Raw genomic sequence first — 25,377 nt, forward strand, 5'->3', positions numbered from 1 at the left:
TTGACAGTGGGAAAGTGCTTCATTTATACAATGCCAGAGTGGCTTGGGTGGGAAGGGACCTCAAAGATCACCCAGCTCCAAGCCCTGCCATGGGCAGGGACACCTTCCACCAGCTCAGGCTGTCCCAAGCCCTGTCCAGCCTGGCCTTGGGCACTGCCAGGGATCCAGGGGCAGCCCCAGCTGCTCTGGGCACCAGTGCCAGGGCCTCAGCACGCTCTCAGGGAACAATTCCTAATTCCCAATATCCCATCCATCCCTGCCCCTCTGGCAGTGGGAGCCATTCCCTGTGTTCTGTCCCTCCATCCTTGTCCCCAGTCCCTCTCCAGCTCTCCTGGAGCCCCTTCAGGCTCTGAGCTCTCCCTGGAGCCTTCTCCTCTCCAGGTGAGCCCCCCCAGCTCTCCCAGCCTGGCTCCAGCCCTGGAGCATCCCCATGGCATCCTCTGGATCCCTCCAGCAGCTCTGCAGGTGGGGTCTCACCTGGGCACAGGGACAGAATCCCCCTCACCCAGGCATGGAGTTTTCCAGGTGCCAGTGCACATGGGCAGGCCATGCCCAGCTTTTCACCCCTCAGCAGCCCAAATCCTTGTCCCCAATGGCTATTCCCTGCCCAGCCTGGCTGTGTGGCTGAATTAATTCCAGCAGGGCTCCCTCTGCCCCGAGCAGGCACCGTGGCCATTAGCACACGACGGCAAGCTGGGGTCGTGTCGTGGAACACTCCAGCATGTGGAGCATCATGCATTTAGTTTGGCTGCAATTAAGACCATTTCATTGTCTCATCAAGATCCCTGTGATACCCAATTAAGTAATAACACAAGGAAAGTGCTCTTAATTAATGAGGAAAATGCTCTACAAGCTAGACACAGGTGTGTGTAACTCAAGCAGGGCCTGAAACAATTGAACAGATCATTTAATCTTTATTAAAAAAATCCCTACTCAAATTTGTATCTAATTACCTCAGTAGCAGGAATCTTCCTGATTTCTTCCAAGGGGGTTAAATTTCTTTGCAATATTCAACAACCAAGTGGTTTACACAAGACTCAAATTAAAACTGACAGGAGTGCAGGAGCGATCACAATTTACACATTGTTATTCTGGGGATGGAACAAATGGGTTTAAACCACCTTTCTCCTTGCAGTGTTTTCACAAAATCAATCTCCTCTACTGATATTGAATGAGCACATTCGTGGTTATTCTTAGACCAGCTCTGCTATTTGGGTTGAGCCAAATGAAAGCCCATCCCCACTGTTAGATTAGTCAGGGCAACATCTTTTAAAGAAAGATACTGGGAAAAGGCAGAACATCATCCTAAGTCTCATCCTTACATGCTTCAGTGAACGGAATGGCAAAATTTAACTGCAAAAAACAACATTTCCATCAAGAACAGCAGTTTTGTACCCCAGGTTCTTCAGCTAAGTAAAGTGGACGTGTGTCCTTCAATGCCTTAAACACACAGGGCCATTTTGCAGAGCTGTTTGGGAAATCATGTGGCCACTGGAGCTGGTGTGGGCAGCTTTGATGACTTTTATCTCCCACTCCCCATTGCCTGGTTTCAGTGACATTCTGAATCAGCTGGAATTATTCCAACCACAGTTTTCTACCTCTGGTGAGAATCAAGTATGGAATCAAAGTCCTAAATTCTGAGTTCAGGAGGAGGAATTGCAAGGAACATTATTTGCAGGGAGTGAGGCACGTGAAAATCTGCCCTTGCTTTTCTCCCCAGACCTTCAGGCACAGTCACCTTCCCTGGGAGATCAGCCTTCCACCTCCTCAGCTCTTTTCTCCCTGGATAGCAGAAGGAGCCAGCTTTCTAGAAACTCAAATCTTATTCACAGCACAATGAAAGTCTTTGATTTTAAAAAAATATTGTGAAAAAAATTTCAAAGTACCTATCCAGGCTATAGCAGCCTGTCCAAAATCTTCTACAGCAGATCCCTATGGGGAAAGGTTGATAAAGAGGACAGAGCTGTCAACCTGTACTTTCATAACCTCCCACCCTAGTTTTTCATCACAAGGTTCTTCCCTAAGCTCTGCATTTCTTACTTCAGCTGCTCATTTTCAGCTCTTGAAAGTTTTGGTACAAAGGAGCCACAGAGACAATTTTTTCTCTTTGATCAATCACGTCCCACTGTTCAGAAAACAGGCTCCAAACCATTAATCTTGCTTATGTTATCCAAACGCTTGCTAGGATCTCATCTTTCCTATAATTTATTTAGCACTGAGCCCCCTGACAATACATCTGAGGTATTCTTAGATCACTCCAAACATCAGTCAGGCCAGGAGCTCTGATGGCGAGGCAGAGCTGGCAGGGATGAGCTGAGATGCAGACAAAGAGCAGTGCACGTGGCACTTCTCCTGGAAATGCCATGAGCAGTGCCCAGCTGTCCCTCAGGGGACAGGGCATCACCTGGAGACATCCAGCTACCACCAGACATCACCTGGAGCCAGAGCATTTCAGCAGAGGCTTTGTCTTGCTGCTCAGAGCAGTCTTGCTGCATCGTTTTACCTGGGGCTGGGGAGAAAAGGAGGCTCGGGGGGCACTTCTGGCTCTGCACAGCTCCCTGACAGGAAAGTGCAGCCAGGTGGGTTGGGCTGTGCTCCCAGGGAACAGGGACAGGATGAGAGGAAACAGCCCCAAGCCCAGCCAGGGGAGGTTTAGATAGAATATTGTGTCCTGGAAAGGGCTGTCCAGCCCTGGCACAGCTGCCCAGGGCAGCGAGTCCCCATCCCTGGAGGGATTTAAAGCTGTGTGGATGTGGCACTTGGGGACACGGGGCAGTGGTGGCCTTGGCAGTGCTGAGGAATGGTTGGATTTGATGGTCTTGGAGGGCTTTCCCAACCTTAACAATTCTGTGATTCTATATAAGGGAATACATTTATCATATAAATAGAAACCTTTTTAACCTTCACTCCCAGCAATCCAATTGCATTCCCATATTCACCACGTGCTCCACAACATTTTTGGGCTTGTCTCCAGCTCCAGCTAATTTGAGCTGTATCCCAAACCCACCCTTCCCACTGTGCCATCCTCCACAGAATAAGTGTTTAACTAGAACAAGGTGGTGATTTTAATGTGAAAGCTGTCCCAGGAAATAAAATCTGTTGCTTCAATGAGCAAACTCCATCACCCCCTCACACAGCCCCTGTGCCACGGCCAGGGGTTAACAGTGCCTGGTGCCTTCCTGCAATCCTTTCTGCCTGGGAAGGAAATCCTGCTCACACTTTCATCATTTAAATGTCACCCACAGCCAGCCTGATCCTTGACAAGAACATGCCCTGCACTGGTCACACAAATAGTGATCCATTTTAGAGATGGGAAGTGCTCTTTTCCTTGGGCCATTCATCCCAAAAGGCAGTTCACCTTTCAAGGTTCTCCCTTTAAAACCTCCTTGGATGCATGGAGGGCACTCAGTGCCTGGAATTTTCTCTGGGATGCTCCTGCAGTCAGACTCTGCCTCTGAGAAGCCAACCAGACTTAGCTCTGTGCTTCTCTGTGTGTGTTTTTTCTAGTCCTCAGACTATTTTTGCGTTCCTTCCGTTCCCCTACAACTTATCCAGGAGCTATTTCAGGATGCTGAAATGGAAATCATACTCAGGAAAGTCACAAGCACCAAACACAGAAATGAAATCTGCTGTCTTCTAAATATTTTCTTGCTCACACACCTAAAAATTAAAAAAAAATTAAATTAAATTAAAATTGTCTTTTTTGTTGCAGCATCGCTGCTGGTGTTTACACCCACCTGCTCTGTAATCCCTTTGAGCACCACTGCTCATAAAACAACATTCTCAGAGCCCCTTTAGGCACTGGAAGGTGCTCCAAGATCTCCCTGGGGCCTTCTCCTCTCCAGTCTCCCAAAATCCTGTTGCATGCACTGCTGGATCATTGGAACCCTTCTAAAACTCATCCACTTGACCACAACAACCCATTTTTAGTATGATTAATATAATATTTATTTGCTACCATCCTGCCAATTTTCCCCATCAGAATATCATGAAATGCCTCCCAGGTCACAATTTAAACAAGAGCTTCCCTGGATCCATCCCAGAGGCTTCAGCAGGACCAGGGTGAGTTCTCAGTGCTCCTGCTCTCCTTTGAGCTACTTAATTGAAAACAGTAATTTAAGCACAGTCAACTCGATTTAATTTCCTTGTGATGACAAAAACTGGCAACCTATTTAGGCATTATTAACTTAAAATTAAGTTGGAATTAACTTGGCTGTAAGGAGGAAGCAGATATGCTCTAACAGGACTGAGTTCAAGTCTTCAAGCACCCCTTTATTCATTGGGGTTTGGCTGAGGTTTATTGTAGACAGGGCAGAGTCCTGAGTGGGTCAGTTGAAATAAACAGCCTTTGGAAAATGGATTTCCACAACTTTCCTGATCTGTGGATTTAAAGAGACACAAGTTTTGAGAAACTAAACAGCCCAAAGTGAAAATCCACATAAGAACACAGCGGTGTCTTTAATAATGGCTTCTCACCCATTCTGTATTCAGAAATAAAGCTCAGATAATCTGGGATGATGGACATGAAACAGAATCTTTTCATTTTCCACTTTATTTTAGCATGTGAGAGCAAAATTGTGAGAGTTTGCTAATAATGTGCATTATGGACACAGCGCCAAGCAGGAATAAATTATCCCTGTGTAGAAGAATCCCTCTAAGATGAAACACTGAAGGAAAAACAATTTTAATGGATCTGCTCGATTTTTCAAGGCGTTTTGGGAAACAAAACTGGCTTTAAAAATAATGTACCTACACACATTTTTCTTCTGAAATTAGAGTGACACAGTTATCTTGAAAAAAGCTATTTTTAAAGGCTTCCATCTCTCCAGCTTCCCTGGGTTATCTGATAACACTCTGCCTTCACTTCCCAGTGTTAATTGGGTTTGTTCCTGCACTCCTGCGTGTTGCCTACAAACACAAAAATGAATCAAATCAGGCAGAAACCATCAGGGTTAATTATAATCAGCACCAAAATCTCGAGTGCTATTTGTGGCAGCAGTGGATTTTTATCTGCTCTCCGAGTATGAGCCACTCAGTAAAACAAACACAGAAGGGAACTCAGGAACTGTGTCCCTACGGATTCAGGTGCTTTTTGGGAAGGTTTAAAACAGAGTCTCTGAATCCTCTGTGCAGAGTCTCTGATTGCCCAATTTTTGGGTTTTTTTTTACTGTATCCAGCTACTTGAAAGGAATGTGAAATGCCTAGGGGTTTTGTAACCTCTCATGCTGCTGATCCTTCCTACTGTTACCGCTCCGGCAGGAAACACAACTCCCAGAAAACCGCTCCAATTAAAACAGGTTTCCGCTCTCTGCACCAGGAATAGACCCTGGATACTCCCAGTAACTCTAAAATGGATACTCCCATTAAATTATTTCAATATAAAAAGATTTGCAGACAGCACTGATATCCAGCGAAGCATCTTCTTGAGAACACATCTCAAGTAAATTTAATATCTGGGGTTTTTTCTTCCCTCTCTTAACTTAATGGCAATATCCCTAAAAGTACAACAGCTCCTGGTGTCTACCTTGAGGCAGGAAAAGAAACACTGCCCTGTTTTCTCCTCCCTCCATGTTCCATGCTCCTGGAACCCTGCCGCTATCTCCAGAGGGCAGGCGGAAACCAAAAGCCAAAAAATAAGAGATTGTTTTACCCAATGCTATTCCCACTGTATTTGGGTAAACATAAACACCCACAGAAAGCAAGAAATATGAAAAAATATGAAAAAAAATCATAAGAAGGTAAAAAATCATAGAAAGGTCAGGTAAAACCTAACCCAAACTGAAGGCACAACTTCCTGCAGGAAGAAAACTCCATGATCCATAAGCCCCGTGGCTTATCCTGATATCCAAAAAATCCTGATAACACCAAGAAAAACATATTCCAGAACCAACTCCCTCCCTGCCCCAGGAGAAAACTCTGCTGAGGTCCTTTCAGATTTAAAAACAAGATTGCCAACGAAGTAAAGCCCAGCTAATCCTGACTGCCAGCACAGTCCTGGGGAGAGAGGTCTCACACGGAGAGAAGATCCACATCAAGATTTGCACAGATCAAAGGCAGCAGCCTGAGCTGCAAACCTGAGCAAGGGTGACACCAGAGCTGTCCCCACACCCCTGATGTCACACGAGACACACTTCCATGTGGCAGGGATCAATTGGCTCTGAAACCTGTCTAAGACTTTAAATAAAGGGCACAAAAAAGGAGCCCAAGCACAACCTTCCCATTCCTGCATGTGGCAGAGAAAAGGGGGAATTTGTGGCTGCAGCATCCTCCACGGTTTCATTTATCTGTCTCTGCAAGTACAGACATTGCCAAGCCTTTTTGCCCCATCCCAAATGGGAAACTGAGGCACTGCTTATGCAGTTTGGGACCTGGAGGGAAATTTGGGGCAAGGAAAGAAGCAGGTGCCAGTCTTCCACCACTGGATCACAAGAGCATTGTTCATCCCCAGCAAATTATGAGCCACAATCCAAAAAGTTGGAGATTTGGGATTTCTGGCAGGGAGATCTCCCCTGAATTAAGAAGTCCAGCAGAAGACTGAAAATTCATCCCAAAACAAAATCTCCACTGAAGACAAGATGATTCTGTTGCATGGAATTTGGTTAAAGCCCCCATCACTGGCCGCAAGCAGAGGGAAAAAAGCTTCCCAAGGGCTGGACACAAACATGGAACATCAGGCTTTGTGTCAGGAGAAGGAGAAAACACACAAAGTGCAGGGAATGGGATGGAACACTCAAGTCAAGTGCCAGGAACGTCAGTGAAGACATCAGGAAAGCAGGAGAAAGTCGAGGACATCCAGGGAAACACCCACAGCGAAAGTCACACTAAACTCCACGCGTGTTTTTAGTGCTGGCAGGTGGAAACGAGCTTGGATTGTGGAGAAAAATGTTTTCCTGCTGCTTTCTCCAGCCTGTGCTCAGCAAACCCAGCCTCTGCAGACATGCTTTGTGGATCAGCACGATGGTCTCCAAGAAAGAGCTGGCTGCCATGGGTTGATTTCCTCTTCCCACAGACGAGCACCAACACTGGCTCATGACTCGGCCACAAGAAGGAACTGCATCAGCTGGAGCCAAGCAGGTGAGGAAAGACCTCAGGGATCCTGGAGAAGAGCTCCAGAGGAAAGTCTAAGTCAAAGTCTGGCAATCTTCACACGCTGCCATGCCAGGTTTCTCCTTCCCACTGGCTGGAGGTGCCAAGAGAGGAGCTGGTAGGAGCTGCCTCCCGAAGCAGCAGGAATCTGCTCCAAGCAGGACAGCGGCTTTTGCCGAGCCTGGAGCTCAGGGAGAGGCAGGAACTGCAAGCTGCAAATTCCTCAAAGCCAGTGCCTCCAAATGCCAACGCTGTTTGCTCCTCGCTGCATCCACGGGCTCCTTGCACAGGGGTCCCTGAGCTAAAAGATTCATCCAGTACCAGATGTGAGGAAAGCCCCCAGAAAATCCTGGAATTGAGCAAGGCTGCACGAGTGATGAGAGAATGTTTGGATTTGAGTGATGGAGCAATACTGGAGACCACGAAGTGCAGAGCCAGCACCTTTCCAACTAATAAGACACCTTCCCAGATGAAACTGCTGATGCATCCAGGAAAGGCACAAGCTGAACACAGGAGAAGGACACTTAGAAGGGGAAATGAGGCACAAAGTCAGACAAGAGCGTTCACCAAAAAAAAAAAAAAATTTCTGTTGCTATATATGGATGTAGGGAGTCTGGATAACAAGCAGGAACAAATGAAATCCTGGCCAGCAGGAAAGAAAAAATTGTGCATGTGACTGGACTTGAAAATTGTTAGTACTGTGGTGTTCAGATATGAAAGGGAGAGATGGCTGCAATGTGTTCCTAGAAAAAAGTGGGAAGGCTCACCTCTCTGACAACTGTCAACACTGCAGGAAAACTGAATTTCTAGGACAGAAACTTGGTGTGTTTTAATGGGAAAAGCCAGAAGGAGGCTCTGGGAAGCACCAAGACAGGCAGGGGAGTCCATAGTGGGAAAAAAAACCAACCCATGTGGGGTTGGGGAGGGGACAGGAGGGATACAGAAACTCTCATGCAGCAAGTAATTACAAGAGATTAGCTTCCCTAAATCATAGGTGGCAATTTGTAACACCAAGTAACTGATTTGGGCCTTGTTACAAGCAATAAAGCTGCAGAAATCACTGGACTGGAAGCCTTGACAGCGCAGAAAAAGAACAGACTCGTATTTAAATATATCTCAGTAATTCAATCGAGATTGCAAAATGTCTTGATTCCAATAATTGATTTTAACCTGTATGACATTTGTGCTTTTTAGTTATCGTCTTAACAAAATATCAGCATAATCACAGGCTCACAGAATCATCTGGGTTGGAAAAGACCTTTAAAACATTGAGTCCAACTGCAATGAAAATTGGCATCACTTGATTTTCCACAAGTACAACGCAGCAGAGGAAAAATTAAGGAATTTGCATATAGATGATCCACTCACTGAGTTTCAAAGTGCTTTTGGGATCAGAAAGGAAACAGCTCCAGAGTGAAGTCTGAAAAAGCTTCTGGGGCAAATCAGAGATTGAAGTCCCCTCACAATCAATGGGAGGACACCAGAAAGATTATTTAACAATTTACATAAAAGCAATCACAGCCAAAATGAAACCACAGGGATGAGTCAAGACCAAACTGTGTCAAACCAGAGGAGCCTGGTGAAACCCAATAAAGACAAATGGAAGGGCAGGGTGCATTGCACACGTGGAGAAGTCCCAGCTGGGCTGATGGACAGGAGAAAACAGCCCTGAGGGGATACTGGACCACAAGTAAAATGTCAACAATACAATGGAATTGCCCAAAAAAAAAAAAAAAAGAGAGAAAAAAAAAAGAAAGGCAGTTCAGATTGTTTTAAGAGTGCCATGTGGAAACCAGCATTATTTTGTTTTCTACAATGCTGACAAGGCCACGCAGTGCCAAGTCTGAGCAGAGAGAGAAGTAAACACACCAGAGTACAGAGGAAAGCTGAGGGAATAATAAAGAGATTTGGATACAAAATGATCCGTAAGAGCACACGAAAGGACCGTGCCAGCCCAGGAACACAAACTGGGGGAGGATGAGGCATTCTCCCATCAGAGACAGCAGAAACAAGGGGAGGGGTTATTCTGAACAGCAAAGCAAAGCACCTTCATTTCCCAGAGATCACAGAGTCCCAGCATGGCTTGGTCTGGAAGGGACCTTAAAGATCATCCAATTCCATCCCTGCCATGGCAGGGACACCCTGCACTATCCCAGCTTGCTCCAAGCCCCATCCAACCTGGCCTGGAAAAATTCCAGGGATCCAGGGGCAGCCACAGCTTCTCTGGGCACCCTGTGCCAGGGCCTCCCACCCTGGCAGCCAAGGATTGCTTCCTAAAAGATCTAAGGTACTGGAAAAGCTTTTAACCAAATTGGTTAAGTATTCCCTGCCAGCTTCCTGAGCAGGCTGGCACCTCCGAGACTGGAAGACTTTAAGGAAAAATTAGAAATACATTCTTTAAGGATGCTCTAGGGACACTTTAGCTTGCCTCGAGGAGTGAATGGACTGGAAGGTAGCCCAAGGTCTCTACCAGCTCGGCATTCCAGTGTGGAATGATGCCCCAGAAGCCCAGGATGTTTAACCCTGGAGTCCTCCAGTATTTCAGAGACCACAAGGGCTCATTTGCAATGTTTTCCAGAACGCAGGAGAAAATTCGGAAGACAAACGTTTCCAACACAACTACACCAGGAGAGGGCAAAATGACTCAAGTAAACACCAATCTGTTTGCCAGACACAAGCTCTGGACAAAATAAGGGAAAACTGAATCAGGCTGGATCTGGACTTAAAAAGAACAGGAGTGAAATTAATGACAGCCAAGCCAGTGTTATGGAAAATAAGCCTTGTCAAGCAAAGCTGAGGAGATCCGTGGTGACAAAGGTAAGTGCTGCAGTGCAACAGGCAAGCTTTTGAGGATGACATCCCAGTTAAAAAATTACCACAGGATGTGTCAACAAAGCAGCTGAGCAGGCTCAGAGCTGGCCGGGGGACAGATGACTAAAAGCAGCCACCCGTGGAAAATCACCAGCAAAGTGAGCTGCTGTGGGGTTCTGCTGGGCTTCATCCAGAGCCCAGAACCATTCCAGAGGCCCACTGGAATCCAGGGAAGGAGATGGGAAAGGCAGAGCCCCTCAAACGGAACCTGCCCTGCACTTCCCAGGCAATGCTGTGAGTTTGACTGGACCACAACCACAGATCACCTGGTAGTGGAATTAAGAGTTCCCTCCAAAGGGGAAAAACACTGGGTACCAAAGGACCTCTGCATTTAGACAATAACTGGCTTTTGGAAGTCATAGTCAGAAATTAATTGAAGTGACATTTGGACAGGGTGAGGGACAAGCAGCCACCAGCTCCCTGGGCAATCAGCTGTGCCCGTGTTTTACCACCCAGACTGTAAAACCTTTTTTTCCTTCTCTCCATGCCCAGCTCTGCCACGCCTGCTGGAGATGTCCCACCCTTCCTGGAATCCCCCAGGGACCCACCCTGTCCCTGGCACCTGCTCCAGCAGCAGCACAGCTTCCCTGGAAAGCAAAACCACGTGGGCAAGATGCTCCCGGGCTGCTCCGCCGTGTTTGCTTTTCAAGGGCTCAAATTTTAAATATTTCTTATACAAAGGAATATTTTCTTGAGCTCCCAAATCCATATTAAAAGACTCAGCTATCCAGGAAAGCTCAACAGCTGGGATTTTGATGCTATGGTAGAGAAAAAGAACCCAGCTCTCCAATTTATGGCACTGCATTTTAAGGCTTGAAAACTTCTGCTGTGAATGCAAGTCAAGTCAAGAGCAAACTGGAAAATATGTGGAAAGCCATCATTTTGTAAATGCCATTAAAAGTCTCATTAAGTGACACCATACACAGAAAACTGAAGAAAATGATTTGTAGAATAAACTACTACGGAACCAAATGTTTACACAGGGACCTATTCCAAAGTAATTGCATTTTAAATGCTCACAAAATACTTTCCAGCAGGGGAAAGCCTCTAGAACCTGTCTGTCCATAGAGGCATGGCAACTGTCCTGGGTAAAATGTCATCAGGAACTGCAATGTATGATCTTATTCTGTCCATCAAATCAGCAGGAGAGGGCAGAATCGTGGCATTGATGAGAGTGGAAAAGACCTCAAGGATCGTGGGGCCCCCAGCACTGCCAAGGCCTCCACCAACCCACGTCCCCAAGTGCCACATCCACGTGGCTTTTCAATACCTCCCTGGATGGGGACTCCCTCAGCAGCCCTTGGGGCTGTGGGGACTCTTAAGACCTTGTTTCAAATAACCACAAAAAGTTATTGTTGGCTATAAATCCAAGTATGAAGAACTGAATGGAAAATGGGGAAAAAGAAGACCATGCTCAGAAGCTCTCACCAGTCTTCAGGATGTATTTTGCAAACTCGGAATGGTAAAACCCACTCGTTATCAAATTTAGGGAGCTGCTATCCAGCAGCAGAGAAAGCAGAAGCTCAAGCACTGGGCTTTAATTTGTGGCAGATAAAGAGATTGATGCCATAAAAGAGGCAAATCTTTTTTATTAAGCTCTGCAGCAAATTAGAAGGAAAAACCCTGCGGACCCTGAGATGTTATGGTCTATTTTAACTTTTGCTGCAGTCTGCAATCTTTATCCATTTTATCAAAGAATTAGACATGCCTAGCAGGCATGATGGCATCTATTCTTTTTTTTTTTTTTTTTTTTTTTTTTTTGCCAGTTTAGTACTTTTCCTCTCATAAAATACTCTAAGCTTGTCTCCAATAATCCTCCCAAATCTCTAACCCTTGCTGAGACAAGGAAGGCAAAACCCAGCAGCCTACAAACACACTTCAGCTTTAGCCTTTCCTGTGGGGAAAGTTACCACAACAAACCCCAGTTTTCTGCTCTGACTTCTCATTTTTCCACTCTCCAGTTTTCCACGTGACCCTTTCAGCCAAGGAGAGGAAGGGGGGACAGGGAAATGCAAACCAGAGGAAGAGAATGTTGTTTGTTTTTTGGTTTTTGTTTTTTTTTTTTTCAGCATTTATAAATCCTGTGATGATAATCTCCTAAATGGTTTGCTGGGGAGAGTCAGCAGGCCCACATTTTTTTCCTCCCAGAAAGCACAGTCACTTGAAATTCCTGTGCAGCGCTCAGGGTTTTCTGCACATCCATAGTAAACAAAACCCAGAGGAGCTCTGGAAAAATTATCCAAGTCCCACTCACATTCTAAAAAATCTGCGAGGCCCCGTCATCACCAACAGAAGCTCCTTCCTTACGTGGCTCTTAAAAATAAAGAGCTCCCACAAATTTCAGATCTGCAGATGCTGGATATGCATTAAAAGCTGGATCTTTGTTGCCTGGGATCCTGATTACAGGTCTGGGATTCCCATGGCACACCTGTCCTCAGCAAAAGAAAATCCTAGAAATTCCCAACTGCTGCTTCCCATTCAAGCTAAAAAACAAACACAAAACCCCACCTCAAGATTATCCACACAACAAAGCACTGTTAAAGCAGAGCATGGCATCAAATACAGAGCGTGGGCATGTTTTTACATTGATTTTACATTGATTTTACTCTCTCTCTGCCCAGGTGGGCAGGTAGGAAGTGCAATCACATCCTGACTTTCTCCAAAAATCAGGTTTACACAAATTTTACTGGGAAAAAGTTCCCCTGTGAGGCTGGGCAGGCCCTGGCACAGGGTGCCCAGAGCAGCTGTGGCTGCCCCTGGATCCTGGAAGTGCCCAAGGCCAGGCTGGACAGAGCTTGGAGCAGACAGGGGATAGAGGAAGGTGTCCCTGCCATGGCAGAGGTGGCACTGGATGGGATTTAAGATCCCTCCCAACCCAAATCCTTCTGGGATTCCATGAATGTGCATAAATAAACACAGCCCAGCCACTGACATCCTCCCCTGGTATTTAGGGATACCGGTGTTTTTGAGACAAAAGTAGGAACAAAGTGATTCAGCTGAGTGGAAGGAACAAGAAGGTGACACAAACAGCTCTGGAGAACTGTGTCTGTCCAACTGCTATTTGAGTCGCATGGAAATAATTCCTAAAAATTTACTGCCTCTTTTAAACAGACATAGATTAAGAATCAGTATTTATTAATTCAGAGACTTAAAAGACCACCAACAGGTAAAAAAGCAGACCAGTGGATTTTATTTGTCACTGAAACAGAAATCTTCATCTGTTCACTGAAGGGATGCACAGCACGAGAATCCAGCAGCATCCAGAGGGACCAAGGGACTGGAATTTGGAACCAGCAAAAAGAAAATACTACAGAGCACGCCAGGAGCTGTTTCCTAGTCGGTCATTCCGGATGGGATATTCCTACGGAATGAACATGAGAAATGAGGGGTTTTAAGCAGCAAAGCTGAGCCCAGCTGGTGAGGAAGATCAGGGCACAGGGAGAGGAATGGCCCGGCACACGGAGAGACTTTGGGAATTGCAGAGGAAACAGAAAGTACACGGAGCACTTGTGCTGCGGAAAGGGAAACCGGGGGCCTCTGCAGATCCCATCAGCCCCAAGGCAGGGCTGGGAGACAAATGGAGCTCAGGCAGGGAGAGGGCAGAGCTGGGCTCCCCTCCTGACAGCCCCTGGGAAGGCCTGGGAATGCGCCCAGAGCTCCCGCCGGGAGCTGAGCAGCAAGGTCTGCCGTGCCAGGGGGAATTCTGGCCACAGCTCTGCCAGCAGGTGCCATCCCAGCGGGCAGCATCCCGCCTCCCTGCCAGGCAGAGCCCTGGATCCCACAGCACAACCCCAACCAGCCCCGGTTCAATTAGCACCGTAATTACCCCCCAGGGCAGGCACTGCAGTGCTGCTCCCCAGAAAGGCTGGCAGCACCTCCCTGCCCCGCCATCCCTGGGAATCCCTGCCCCAGGGACAATCCCCTTCATCCAACAGACTCCAAACCCCCCGGGCTGTTCACCTGCTGCAGTGCAGCAGTCTGAGTGTCCACCGAGGGCAGGAAGTTCTCCCTGAATTACTGCACCCCGGTTATTCCGCGTAAATCTCGGTGCAACTCGGGTTTCTCGCTCCGTTTTCTCGTTCAGTTTTTCTGAACAAACTCCAAACGCATTTTGCTTCCAGCCCCTTTGTTCCTGAGGATATATATCTACCTGCCCCCCCCCCCCCAAAAAAAAGTGTGGCTTTGCTGGCAGCCAGGAATTTTAATCGGCTGAAGAACACAGCCCAAACCCCCCAGATCTGGACAACAACATCTGCAACACTCATCCCACCTTCCCTAAAATACAGCACGGGATTCGGGAGAGAAGAATTCCTCCCGGAAACCGCCAACATTTGCTTTGGTAAATAAAAAGTTGGGATGCATAACAGGCTCAGTTGGCATTTGCAACTTACAGAGCACAAGTTAATCAGATTGAACACCAATGTAATGCAAAATACACAATGCTGGTTAATATCAGTCCTTTTCATGACTATGTATACATAACATAAACACACAGATCGTAGGTGTTGTTTGGGTTTGTTTTCTTTTGAAATAGACTCATGAACAGTTAAATTTCAGAATCCATGAAACAGTTAAAATTCAGAATCAGAAAGAACTGGGGGAAAAAAAAAAGAAAATAAGCATTTGGCCTCTTCATACTAATTTCCTTTTTCTTTACATTGCTCAACATCGCTCCTCAATTTGAGTTCTAATCAACATCCACTTCACAGCTCACATTTTATGAAATAATGCAGTTGATGCAATCAAGTCCAGCAAAATGTTTCCCTAAAGATGTTTCCATCATTCACATTCCTTAAAAAAAACCACACACACACACACACACACACACACACAAAAAAGGCTCTGACTTCCTCCATCACTATTTAACAGCAAAAATAAACACACCACTGCATCTTAAATCATATTCTGATTAAAACAGAAATAGAATCTTTCTGGGGTTTCTTTCTGCCTAAGCACAACATGTCTTTGTCCAGGAGAGGGGGAAAAAAATCCCCTCAACCTGCTGATTTTTCCGCACTTGACAATAATGAGCAGCAAATAAATAAAATTCAGCCCGTGGAAACACAAACCATAACCCCAAAGCCCATCACCATGTGCAGCGGGGGGCAAAAAATGCCCCCAGAACCCAAGCCGGTGCAGAACCTCCTTCTGCTAATGAATATTTATTTCATTTCCACACTTCCAGGCTGCCCTGCTTTCTCTAAAGGGCTGAAACCAAGCTCCTTTTTGGCATTATTCCCCCCACAATATAGCCACGGACTTCGCTGCCCGGAGCGCCACAATGCCAACAACACCGCATTAAAGAGACACCTTAAAAAGAGGGAAAAATATTTAAAATAGAAAATAAAAAGGGGGGAGGGAGAGATCATCCACGTTTTTATAAAAAACCGGCCGGAGCAGGCATTTTATCCAGGCAGGAAAATCCCCAGCACCGCCTCGCCTTCCCCGACCTGGCCGTCCCCGCTTTCATTCCTGTGGATGCTGCGCGCCGGCATCCCCCGGCTCCGCGCTGCCTTTAACCATTTCACCCCCGTTTTACCCCCGTTTTCGCCCGCTTTTACCCCCGTTCGGAGGCGCTCCGAGCCCGGCGCAGGGCTGCGGGACGGGCCCGGCCCGGAGTTGCCGCGGGCCCCTCAGCGTGCCCGGCTGCGGGCCCGGGGGCTCGGGCATCCCGCCCCGCTCCGGGGAGGGGACACAGCCCCTCTCGGCTCGGGGGGACAGCGGGGGGATGGACGGGGACACCCTGCGGGGACAGAGCCCGCGGGGGGCACGCCGCAGCACCCCCAGCCCCGGGTGCCCCCGCCGCGGCGCTGGGGGTGCTGCCCCTCCGCCCCGCTCCGCCAGCCCTCTCCCGCCGCTGTCACCCGCGCCTGTCCCCCCTTTTCCCTTCCCCGCCGCCTTACCTGCGGCTGCTCGGGCGGCGGCGGCCCCTGTGCCGGTGCGGCGGCTCTCGCTCTGCCTCTCCTCCTCCTCCTCCTCCTCTTCCCGCTGCTCCCGCAGCCGCCAGCCGGGAATGGTGGGGGGGGGTGTAGGGGGGGCAGTACCACCAGCGGGACCGTTACAGCCGCCGCCGCTGCGGGGACTACAGCTCCCGGCGTGCCCCGCGCTCCGCCGCCGCGGCTCGCCGCTGGCCGCCCCGCGCGAGGGGTCATGGGTGGTGTAGTCCGCGCGGCAGGCGGGGGAAGGACATAAGGCGACAGGGCCCGGACGGGCGCGGGGCGTGCTGGGAGGTGTAGTACGGCAGGGGTAGAGCCGCCCGGCATGGCGGGAGTTGTAGTCCAGCGGGGCATGACGGGAGCTGTAGTCCGCGCAGGCTGATGCGCGGCAGAAGGCCGCCACGGGAATCCCACCGGGATGTGCCAGGTGGGGCTCCACGGCCCCCCGCGAACTGATCCCGGCTCCGGGAGACCCTTCCCGGGTGGCCTGGCGGGCGCAGGGCCGCGGGAGGGGAGCGGGGAGCCGCGGGGCCCGGCCTTGCGTGCCGCCCTCAGGGAGCGCTGCCGCTGCTCGCAGCCCTCACGCTGCTGAGGGAAAGAAAGGAATGTTTGGGAAGGGATGCAGGATCCGCGCCTGCACTGACGGAGAGGGGCACTCCCTCCACCCCGGATCCCGCACCACAGCGGTTCCGTGCGGTTGGCTGCTGGTTTTGCGGAGATGGGCGCTGCGGGCGGCGGAGCTGCGCTGGGAATCGGGAATGGGGCCGGGAGCGCCGGGCTGGGGCGGCTGTGGGGGCATCGCGCACACGGGAATGCTCGTGCCTTCCTTCCCCCGCAGGACCCGCTCGGCTGCAGGAGGAGGCGGCTCCGGCGGGATTCCGCCCGTGTGATCCTGGATTCCGCCCGTGTGATCCCGGATTCCACCCGTGCCCGCAGCTCCTGGAACCTGCGGAGACCCCCTGTGGAAGGCAGGCATTTCTCTCCTGGGAGATCCCCAGCAGGCACGAGCCACCGCAGGAGGAGAAACAAACCAGAGGCATCGGAGTTCGTGGATTTTATTAAACAACCCCCAGCTCCAATGGAAAACGGGGGGGAAATCCAGGATCTGTCCCTTCTGAGAGTGTATTCCCACACGGCATCCTCTCCTTTCGCTGGCTGGAAATCATTTCCTGCCTCTTCGGGTCACCATTTCCACCCAGCATGCCCCAAATTTATCCTATTTAACATAAAAAAAAAAAAAAAAACAAAAAACGGCACCCTAGTTTACAAAAGAAATAATAGACCAAGCCCCCCAAATCCCACACCGGCACCGTTTCCTTCCCAAGAGGAAAACCACAATGGAAAAGTTTTGACACCAATTAATTCCGATTAATATCAGTATGGAGAGGCAGCCCAATCCAGTGGATAAATCAGGATAAATCCAGATTTCAGCCCAAACCCCTTCCTAAGGGAACTTTTTTCTGGACTCATGGCAGAACAAAGTTGATGGCTTAGCTGGATTTCCAAACAATTTCCCTGATTTTGGGAATATTCAGCAGCACCAGGATGTTTTGCAGCCCCACAGCCAGCACAGGGAATGCACAAGGCTGCGAGTGTGGGCTGGCCGAGGGGGTGATTCCCATTTAACTCCTCTGGGATCAGAAGGATTAATTTAATTCCTTCTAAAAAAAGGAATTAACGCCAGCGCTGGAGGGAGAGGAGGGGAAAGGGCTTCAGAGTGGAAAACGTGCTGGAATAGAAGACATATATATTTATTTTTATATATTTTTTATATTTTTTTATACATATATATATATATATATAATGTGTGTATGCATATATATATATAAATAAATAAATAGTGTTGCCATGTACTCAAGAAAACATATATATTTATTTTTATATTTATTTATTATTTATTTATATATTTTTATATATCTATATATATAAAATGTGTGTGTGCATATATATATATATAAAAAAATAAATAGTGTTGCCATGTACTCAAGAAAACATATATTTATTTTTATAGATATATATTTATATATTTATTATATTTATATCTATATATGTAAAATGTGTGTGTGCATATATATATATAAAAATAAATAAATAGTGTTGCCATGTGCTCAATAAAACATATATATTTATTTATATATATATATATTTATTTATATATATCTATATATATATGATGTGTGTGTGCATATATATATAAAATAAATAAATAGTGTTGCCATGTACTCAAGAAAACATATATATTTATTTATATATATATATTTTTATATCTATATATATAAAATGTGTGAGTGCATATATATATATATATATATAAATAAATAAATAGTGTTGCCTTATAAATAATAATAATAAACATCCTTTATTACCAGCCCAGCCTCAGCTGTCACCTGGCTCGCGTCTTGACTCCCCAAATAATCCAACCTCACGCCCCAGCGCCCGGGACGGTTCCAATTCCAGCAGAAGCCAGGACTAGCCTTGATTTTCCCCCAGAGGATTGCTCACGCCACTCGGGAATTCATTTCAGACGAGCACTTCGGTGCTTACATCTTGAGTTTGCCCGGTTTATTTCGGCGCCGTGATCCCGCATGCCCCAGGCGTCGCTCCCCGTGCGGCGGGGCAGCAGGGCGTTTTGTGCGGGTAGATCCCGGGCGAGCGGCGTTTTCCCGGGATGCGGTGCCGGACTACAGCTCCCGGCGAGCCGCGCGGGCGGGCGGGCAGCAGCGGGAGCGGAGCGCGGCGCATCCCGCAGCGGCACCGCCGCCTCCGCCCGGCGAGGGACGCGCGGGGCGGCTGCGGGGCCGGGACACCCGGGGCGAGCCGCGAGATTCGGGTACGGAGCGGGGAATGCCAGGGATGCGGGATGAGGGCAGCGGAGTGGGATGCGGGTGGGGTACCTGGGGATGGGGGCATCCATGGGCAGTGCCGGGTGATGGTAGCAGGGATGCAAACCCCGCGGGGTTCAGGCACTCGGTAACGCGGGCACAGAGGTGCTGGGGGGGGTGTTTGTGTCTTGCCGTGCCCCCCAGAGCTGGTGGGAGATCCTGGAGGCCGTGCCAGGGTGCTGAGTTCCCATCACTGCGAGCTGGGATTCCCGGTGGGTATTGGGGATGTGGCCGGGGAGCTGCTCCTGCCTGTCCCTGGGGTGCTGGCTCTGCTCGGGGACCTGGGGAGCGATGACTTCATGGCCTTATTAAGGACTAATTCCCATCCAGGCAGGGAAAATAAACAAGTGTAGGTGTCGCTTAGCATGGAAAGTTACTGGGGCTGTGGGGAGGCACTGCCTGTTTTCTGTATTTACCTCCACGGGCTGATAATCCCTAAATCCCAACGAGATTAAAGGCAGGGGGAAAGGTGGCCCGAGCGCCTCCTTCGCCACCGGTCCCGGATGACAAAATCCCCCGATTAACCCGGGCGCTGAGCTCATCCCCCAGAAATACCAGGAGCAGCAAGGGTGAATCCCCATCCCGAGGCCGTGGGGAGCTGGGAGCCATGGGCAGAGGCGGGGGCGAGGCAGGAGCTGCGGTTTTAACCCCGTTATTTTCCCATCCCAGCAGATCCGGCCAAGCCCGCGGCAGCCATGGCGCTGGTGAAGAGCGGTTGGCTTTGGCGCCAGAGTAAGTGCCAGCCTCGAGCTTTCCACGTTGGGAGCCCCCCAAAAACACCTGGAGAGGGCTGCGGGGAAGAGGTGGGGTGTGGGGGACACGAGGAGCCCCGGCCTGGGAGGGTAATCCACGGCAGCAGGGAGATTGTGGCTTGTGGATTTACGTCAGCAGAGAGAGGGGCTGCCTGCCATGAAAGCACACACGGCTCCGTGTCCGGGGCTGGATCCGCTCCCGTGCCTCGGCAGGGCAGCACCCAACGGCCTGATGGCTTTTTTGGCAGCCTCTTCCCACTGACAGCCACCTGCCCCGCATGCTCATGCCAGGCACAGGTGTGCTGTGGGATGGAGGGATCACAGGAGGGATCCGAGTTTGGGGGATGAGGCTGTGAGCGCGCTGGCCGCGTCCCACTGGGCTCCTGCGCCTGCTCCCTGCCCCACCAGGCTCCATCCTGCGCCGCTGGAAGAGGAACTGGTTTGTGCTCTACCTGGATGGCAGCCTGGTTTACTACCACGATGAGACGCAGCGGGACATGGACGGCCGGATCCACATCAAGTACAGCTGCCGGGACGTGCGGATCGGCCGCGAGTGCAAAGGTGAGCCCAGCCCCTGCTCCCGAGCCCTGCATTCCCAGCCCCATCCCACGCGTGGCTGAACCCCTCTTAAATGATGCTCCACCTGTGCACATCCTGCAGACCCCCAAAAGAACCCAAAAATGACCCCAGGCTGCCCCGTTCACCCCTCCTCGCTCCCAGCCGGGAGACGCCGGATGGTCTCTGCCATTGCTTTTCCTGGGGGAAGGAGGGAAGGAAGGAGCAAGGGAGGAAGGAGGAACTCTCCTCCTGGTGTGTGCTTGTAACAAACAGGATCCCACGGCCCTGACTCATCGCTCACGTCTCGCACAAACAAGGGGAACAAAGCAGCAGCTTGGCGGGGCCCCGCAGCCCACGCCGCCGCACAAAGCGCCTTTCTCGGGCTGGGAGCGGCCGTGGGAGCACAATCCCACAGCTTTGTGCTCACCACGGGGTCCTGCCAAGCTGCACAACGGGGCAGACACACCAGCCTCGGGGATTTAAGATTTTGCCCTTGCTGGAGCTCACGGTCCCACTCCAGCAATGAGCATCTCCCGCTCCTACAGAATTTGGGTGCGCACCGGCGAGTTCAAAGCGAAGGCAGCTCGGCCTCGTGGCCTGGAGCAGGTTTTTGGCAGTTTGCTGCCCTTCCATGTTCCTTCTGCTGTGGGGGCGGAGGTTTCTGCCCATCAGCTCATTCCTTGTGGTGGCTTTTAACCTGAGAGAGCCCCACTGCATCCTCCACGTGGAGACGGAGCCAAAACTGAACCCACCAGCTCGTGTGGCAGGAGGAATGTGGGGCCTGGGGAGGGTGTGTGGGACATCTCCTGGGCTGGATCCCACCCCATCCCTTCCCCGGCAGACGTGCAGCCGCCCGAGGGCAGGAGCCGGGAATGCCTGCTGACCGTGGTGCTGCGGGACGGCTCCAAGACCACGCTGTGTGCCGAGAGCGAGGACGACGCCGTGTAAGCGACTTTGCCATCCCGGTTATCCCAGCCTGGGAAGGGCTGCAGGAGAGCCCTGTCCTGCTCCCACCACATCCCACCCTCGGCTAAACCAGCCCCCAGCCCCTGGTCTCAAACACACTTGCAGGGCCAAAGGTGCAGGAGGAGATTTGGGGCTCTCACTGAATAATCCAGAGCCAAAAGCAGCTGGTTTTGAGCAATCCATCTCCTGATGGGGGAGTTTCCTCGTGGATAAGAAATCCTCTCTTGGCCTGACTGAGGAGAAGGGTTTTCATCATCATTTGGAAATAAAAAGTCTGAATGCGATGCCCTCGCTGCCTTGAGGCAAACTGCCCTTTTTAGCACTGTTCCACTTCTATTTATTTCTAAAAAAATTTATAAATTAAATTCTAAAATATATATTTTTATAAAAATTGGGTTTTTTTAAATAAGAATTTTAAAAATTGGCAGTGGCAAACGTTCAGCTGAACTTGGATGGAGGGAAACATGCTGTGGCCAAGCAGAACTTCATCAACTGAGCTTGACCTCAGCTGAATGGAAATTCATCCATCACGTGCTCTTCCCCCAAAATTTAGGTGTCGTTTTCCTGCCTGCCCTTGTTTTAGCCAGGGCCATTCCCAGGGACTGCCCTGTGCCCATCCCTGTGGTGTCAGGTACCTCCCAGCACATTCCCAATCCCAACTGTTGGCCCAGCACTCATTTAACAGGGAATTAAAGAATAGTGCCACATCCAGGTCCCCGTGGGGAGGAAGGGGACAATTCCCACCCCTCCAGCACCCACCAAAAGTGAGTCCCTCTGTTCTGTTTGCAGTGCTTGGAAGATGGCCGTGCTGGAGGCTAAATCCACCCCGGTGAGGCTTTGTCCCCTGAGCAGGGACACCGTCCTGGCACGGGATTTGGGATTCAGGATCTGGGCAGGGAGGGGTTACCCCAACCCTGAGCCTGGGGGGGCTCCCCAACAGCCACAGGGAAGAAGGTGGGGAGGGGTTGGATGCCACCACTGATGGCAGGTGACAGAGCCACAGGGACCCTGTGCACTGGTGGAGGGTGACGGGAGGAGAGTTAAGGTGGCAGGGACACAGGGGTATGGGGACACAGGTAAGGACACTGTTAAGGTGACAGGGGCACCATTAAGGGGGCAGATAGGGTGGGATGCAGTTAAGGTGACAAGGACACACAGTTAAGGTGACAGGGACAGTCAGAGGCAGTAGGAGCAGCGCTGAGGTGACAGGAACACAGCTGAGATGACAGAGACACGGGTAAGGTGACAGGGACACAGTTAAGGTTACAGGGACACAGTTAAGGGGAATGGGGACGCAGTTAAGGGGACAGGGGCACAGTTAAGGTGACAGGAACAGGTGAAGGGAGTGGGAGCAGAGTTAAGGTGGCAGGGACACCATTAAGGTGACGGGGACACTGTTAAGGTTGCTGGGTCACTGTTGAAGTAGCAGGGACACTGTTAAGGTAATAGGGACACTGTTAAGGTTGCTGGGACACTGTCAAAGTGCCAGGGACACTGTCAAAGTGGCAGGGACACTGTTAAGGTGTCACAGGGACACTGTTAAGGTAACAGGGACACTGTTAAGGTAATAGGGACACTGTCAAAGTGGCAGGGACACTGTTAAGGTGGCAAGGACCCTGTTAAGGTAACAGGGACACTGTTAAGGTTGCAGGGACACTGTCGAAGTAGCAGGGACACTGTTAAGGTTGCTGGGACACTGTAGAAGTGGCAGGGACACTGTTAAGGTGGCAGGGACACCATTAAGGTAATAGGGACACTGTTAAGGTGACAGGGACACTGTTAAGGTTGCAGGGTACACTGTTGAATTAGCAGGGACACTGTTAAGGTGACAGGGACACTGTTCAGGTGCCAGGGACACTGTCAAAGTGGCAGGGACACTGTTAGGGTGGCAGGGACACTGTTGAAGTGACAGGGATACTGTTAAGGTGGCAGGGACACTTAGGGTGGCAGGGACACTGTAACAGTGACAAGGAAGGGGCAGAGCCAGCGTGGCCTGAGCGCAGGCCGTCCCCAGCCCTTGGTCCCGCTGGGATTCCCCCCCAAGGGCCGTGTCCCCCCCCGGGGACCCTGACCCCCGGCTCTGCAGGTGCACGTGTACGACCCCTACGACGACGACTACTACCAGACGGTGCCCCTGGACTCCCACCAGGCCGCCTACATCAGCTCCGGCCACTACGGCCCCCAGTACGCAGGTGGGTGGCCCGGTGGCCCCGGGGAGGGGTGGCCAGGGCCATCCCCCCGCTGACAGCCCGTTTTCCCCCCCGGCAGCTCCCGGCGTGACCCACGTCATCGTGCGCGAGGATCCCTACCGCGTCTCCGGGGACCAGATGGCGCTGGGGCTGCTGGCCGGGGCCGCCACCGGCGCCGCCCTGGGCTCCTTCATGTGGATGCCCTGCTGGTTTTAGCGGCCTCCAGGCCTCCCTCTGCTCCCCAGCCCTGCCCTGGAACCTGCCCTGAGCGCCCCTCAGCCTGCCCAGGACGCCCCGGGGACACGCGGCCTGCTCCCAGCCCCAGCTTGTGCACTAAGTAACCCCCATGTGCTTCAGAGCCCCCCAAATCCCGCTCCAGAACCCCACAGCACCCGATTCCCGTCGGCAGAGGGCCCGGGGAGCTGCCAGGGCTGTCGGCAGAGCTCCCCCATCCCAAACCTCCACAGGGAGCTGGCTGCAGAAATTCCGGGTTTGGGAGAAGGGGGACTTAGTTTGCCTGGATCTTTTTTGGCTGGGTGAACCCCACAATGCAGAGGGGTTTTTTTGGGAGAGGCTCCAGCACCAGAGGGCACCACAGGGATGTTTAAGAGGTGGGTAAAAGGTTAAGGAGGATGAAAACCTTTTCAGGATTTCCACCCCTTTCCAACGTGCACCGGTCCCCTGGGCCTGGCCAAGTTGGGGAAACGGTGCAAAACCCTCAGGAATTGGAGTTAAATCCTTGGGAATGAGGCTGAGAAGAGCCCAGGGATCGTCCCAACCTCTCCAGCCGAGTAGGAGGGACACACAGCATCCTCAGTTTCAGTGATTTTTGGGAGGGGGAGAAGGGCAGCTCTCCCTGGGGACCAGGGAACCTTTCTGGCAGCCAAGCTGGGATCTTCACAGCAGGAATTTGGGATTGAGGGGGGACACACGGTCAGGCCAGGGGACAAGCAGCAGCTCAGGGTTTTGGTTGGGCAATGGAGGAGGTGAGGAACTGCCAAGTGTCACCCCTAGAGCCTGGATGGTATCCTGGAACCACAACTGGCAGTGAATTTAGGAATTGCAATCCCAGAGCTGGATAGAAAACCACCAGTGACACCAGCACCCCAGCCTGCTCCTGCCTTTAGAGCCCCGGGTCAGTTCATCCCTGTGCCCACCAGGGGATTGGGATATCCCCACACACCATCCTCATCCTCTCCTGCATTCCCTGCCTCCCTCCTGCTGCGCACCTGCTCCCAGAAAGGGGGAAAAAATACAAAAAACCTCTTTGAAGTCTAATAAAGGCAGTGAAAAACCAGCCCTGGCCCGCGGGTGAGTGAGGATGAGGAGGGAATGCTCAGTCTCAGCCACCTCCGGGGGTGGGAGGGATTGTGTCCCCCTGGAGAGCTGCCCAGGGGTGTCACCAGCTCCCCTTTGCTTCCCTGCCTTTCCAGCAGGGAGCTCTGGGGTCCCAAAAACTGCCCCCAAAACCCTGCTCCTGTGCACCATTTGTGCTGGCAGAGCAGCTCCTTCCTCTGCATCAGGGATTGATGGGATGAGGCACGGCCTCTCGGGAAGGGCCCAGCACGCGGTCAGGCACTGCCAGCCCCACTCTGGGCCTCGAGGTAGCTGAACACGGCTCCCAGCTCCCAAGGCAGGGATCCAGCCCCTCCGTGCCTCTGTCGATCCCAGCACAAAGCCCAGAGTGGAGAAGGGAAGGATCCAGCCCCACACACCCACTGCACCCTCATCCTTTTGCCCGTGACCCCGCAGTGCTCACTCACCCCGTGGCACTGCCACTCCTGGGCCACTGCAGGGGATCCAGGAGGGCTGGAGAGGGACTGGGGACAAGGCCTGGAGGGACAGGACACAGGGAATGGCTCCCACTGCCAGAGGGCAGGGATGGATGGGATAGTGGGAGGATTTTCTGGGCAACCTGTGCCAGTGCCTCACCACCCTCACAGGGAAGAATTTTACTCCAATATCTAATTTACCAATCCAATACCCATTTTATAGTTCACCTGCTGCATAATCCCAGGAGAGACACAAAGGGAGATGGAAAGATCTGGAAACTTGTTACCAATAGCAACATGACCTAGAAACTGTCTGTCCTTCCCAAGCCACGTCCAGCTGCTGACCTGCAAAAGCTCCTTTTCC

At 50.9% G+C, this 25,377-nt stretch overlaps 2 protein-coding genes across 4 annotated transcripts in view; one reads left to right on the forward strand and one right to left on the reverse strand.

Annotated features, from left to right (window-relative positions):
• Positions 1-15,920, reverse strand: part of FAM168A (family with sequence similarity 168 member A) — a 125,945-nt gene extending 110,025 nt beyond the window's left edge. For both annotated transcript variants that reach the window (XR_010357151.1, XM_064411151.1), the window contains exon 1: positions 15,862-15,920. The gene's annotated coding sequence lies outside the window, so the exon portion shown is untranslated. The remainder of the gene's footprint in view (positions 1-15,861) is intronic.
• Positions 15,921-18,591: 2,671 nt separating this feature from the next.
• PLEKHB1 (pleckstrin homology domain containing B1) lies at positions 18,592-24,538 on the forward strand. Of its 2 annotated transcripts, none has more exons than XM_064411162.1 (7): positions 18,592-18,724; positions 19,446-19,508; positions 19,937-20,089; positions 20,928-21,030; positions 21,842-21,881; positions 23,139-23,244; positions 23,321-24,538. In XM_064411162.1, the coding sequence occupies exons 2-7, from the start codon at positions 19,472-19,474 to the stop codon at positions 23,455-23,457; spliced, it is 576 nt and encodes a 191-aa protein (XP_064267232.1). In that variant the 5' UTR covers positions 18,592-18,724; positions 19,446-19,471; the 3' UTR covers positions 23,458-24,538. The 2 variants fall into 2 exon arrangements, with proteins under 2 accessions (XP_064267232.1, XP_064267233.1); XM_064411163.1 differs by having other exon boundaries at positions 19,449-19,508.
• Positions 24,539-25,377: the final 839 nt, after the last annotated feature.

The sequence above is a fragment of the Passer domesticus genome, chromosome 2 (assembly GCF_036417665.1).
Source record: "Passer domesticus isolate bPasDom1 chromosome 2, bPasDom1.hap1, whole genome shotgun sequence".
NCBI lineage: Eukaryota > Metazoa > Chordata > Aves > Passeriformes > Passeridae > Passer > Passer domesticus.

Coding starts and splice junctions, on each gene's coding strand:
- PLEKHB1 (XM_064411162.1), top strand. CDS start 19,472: ATGGCGCTGGTGAAGAGCGGTTGGCTTTGGCGCCAGA. Junction 19,509..19,936: donor CGGTTGGCTTTGGCGCCAGA/GTAAGTGCCAGC, acceptor CTGCCCCACCAG/GCTCCATCCTGCGCCGCTGG. Junction 20,090..20,927: donor GATCGGCCGCGAGTGCAAAG/GTGAGCCCAGCC, acceptor CTTCCCCGGCAG/ACGTGCAGCCGCCCGAGGGC.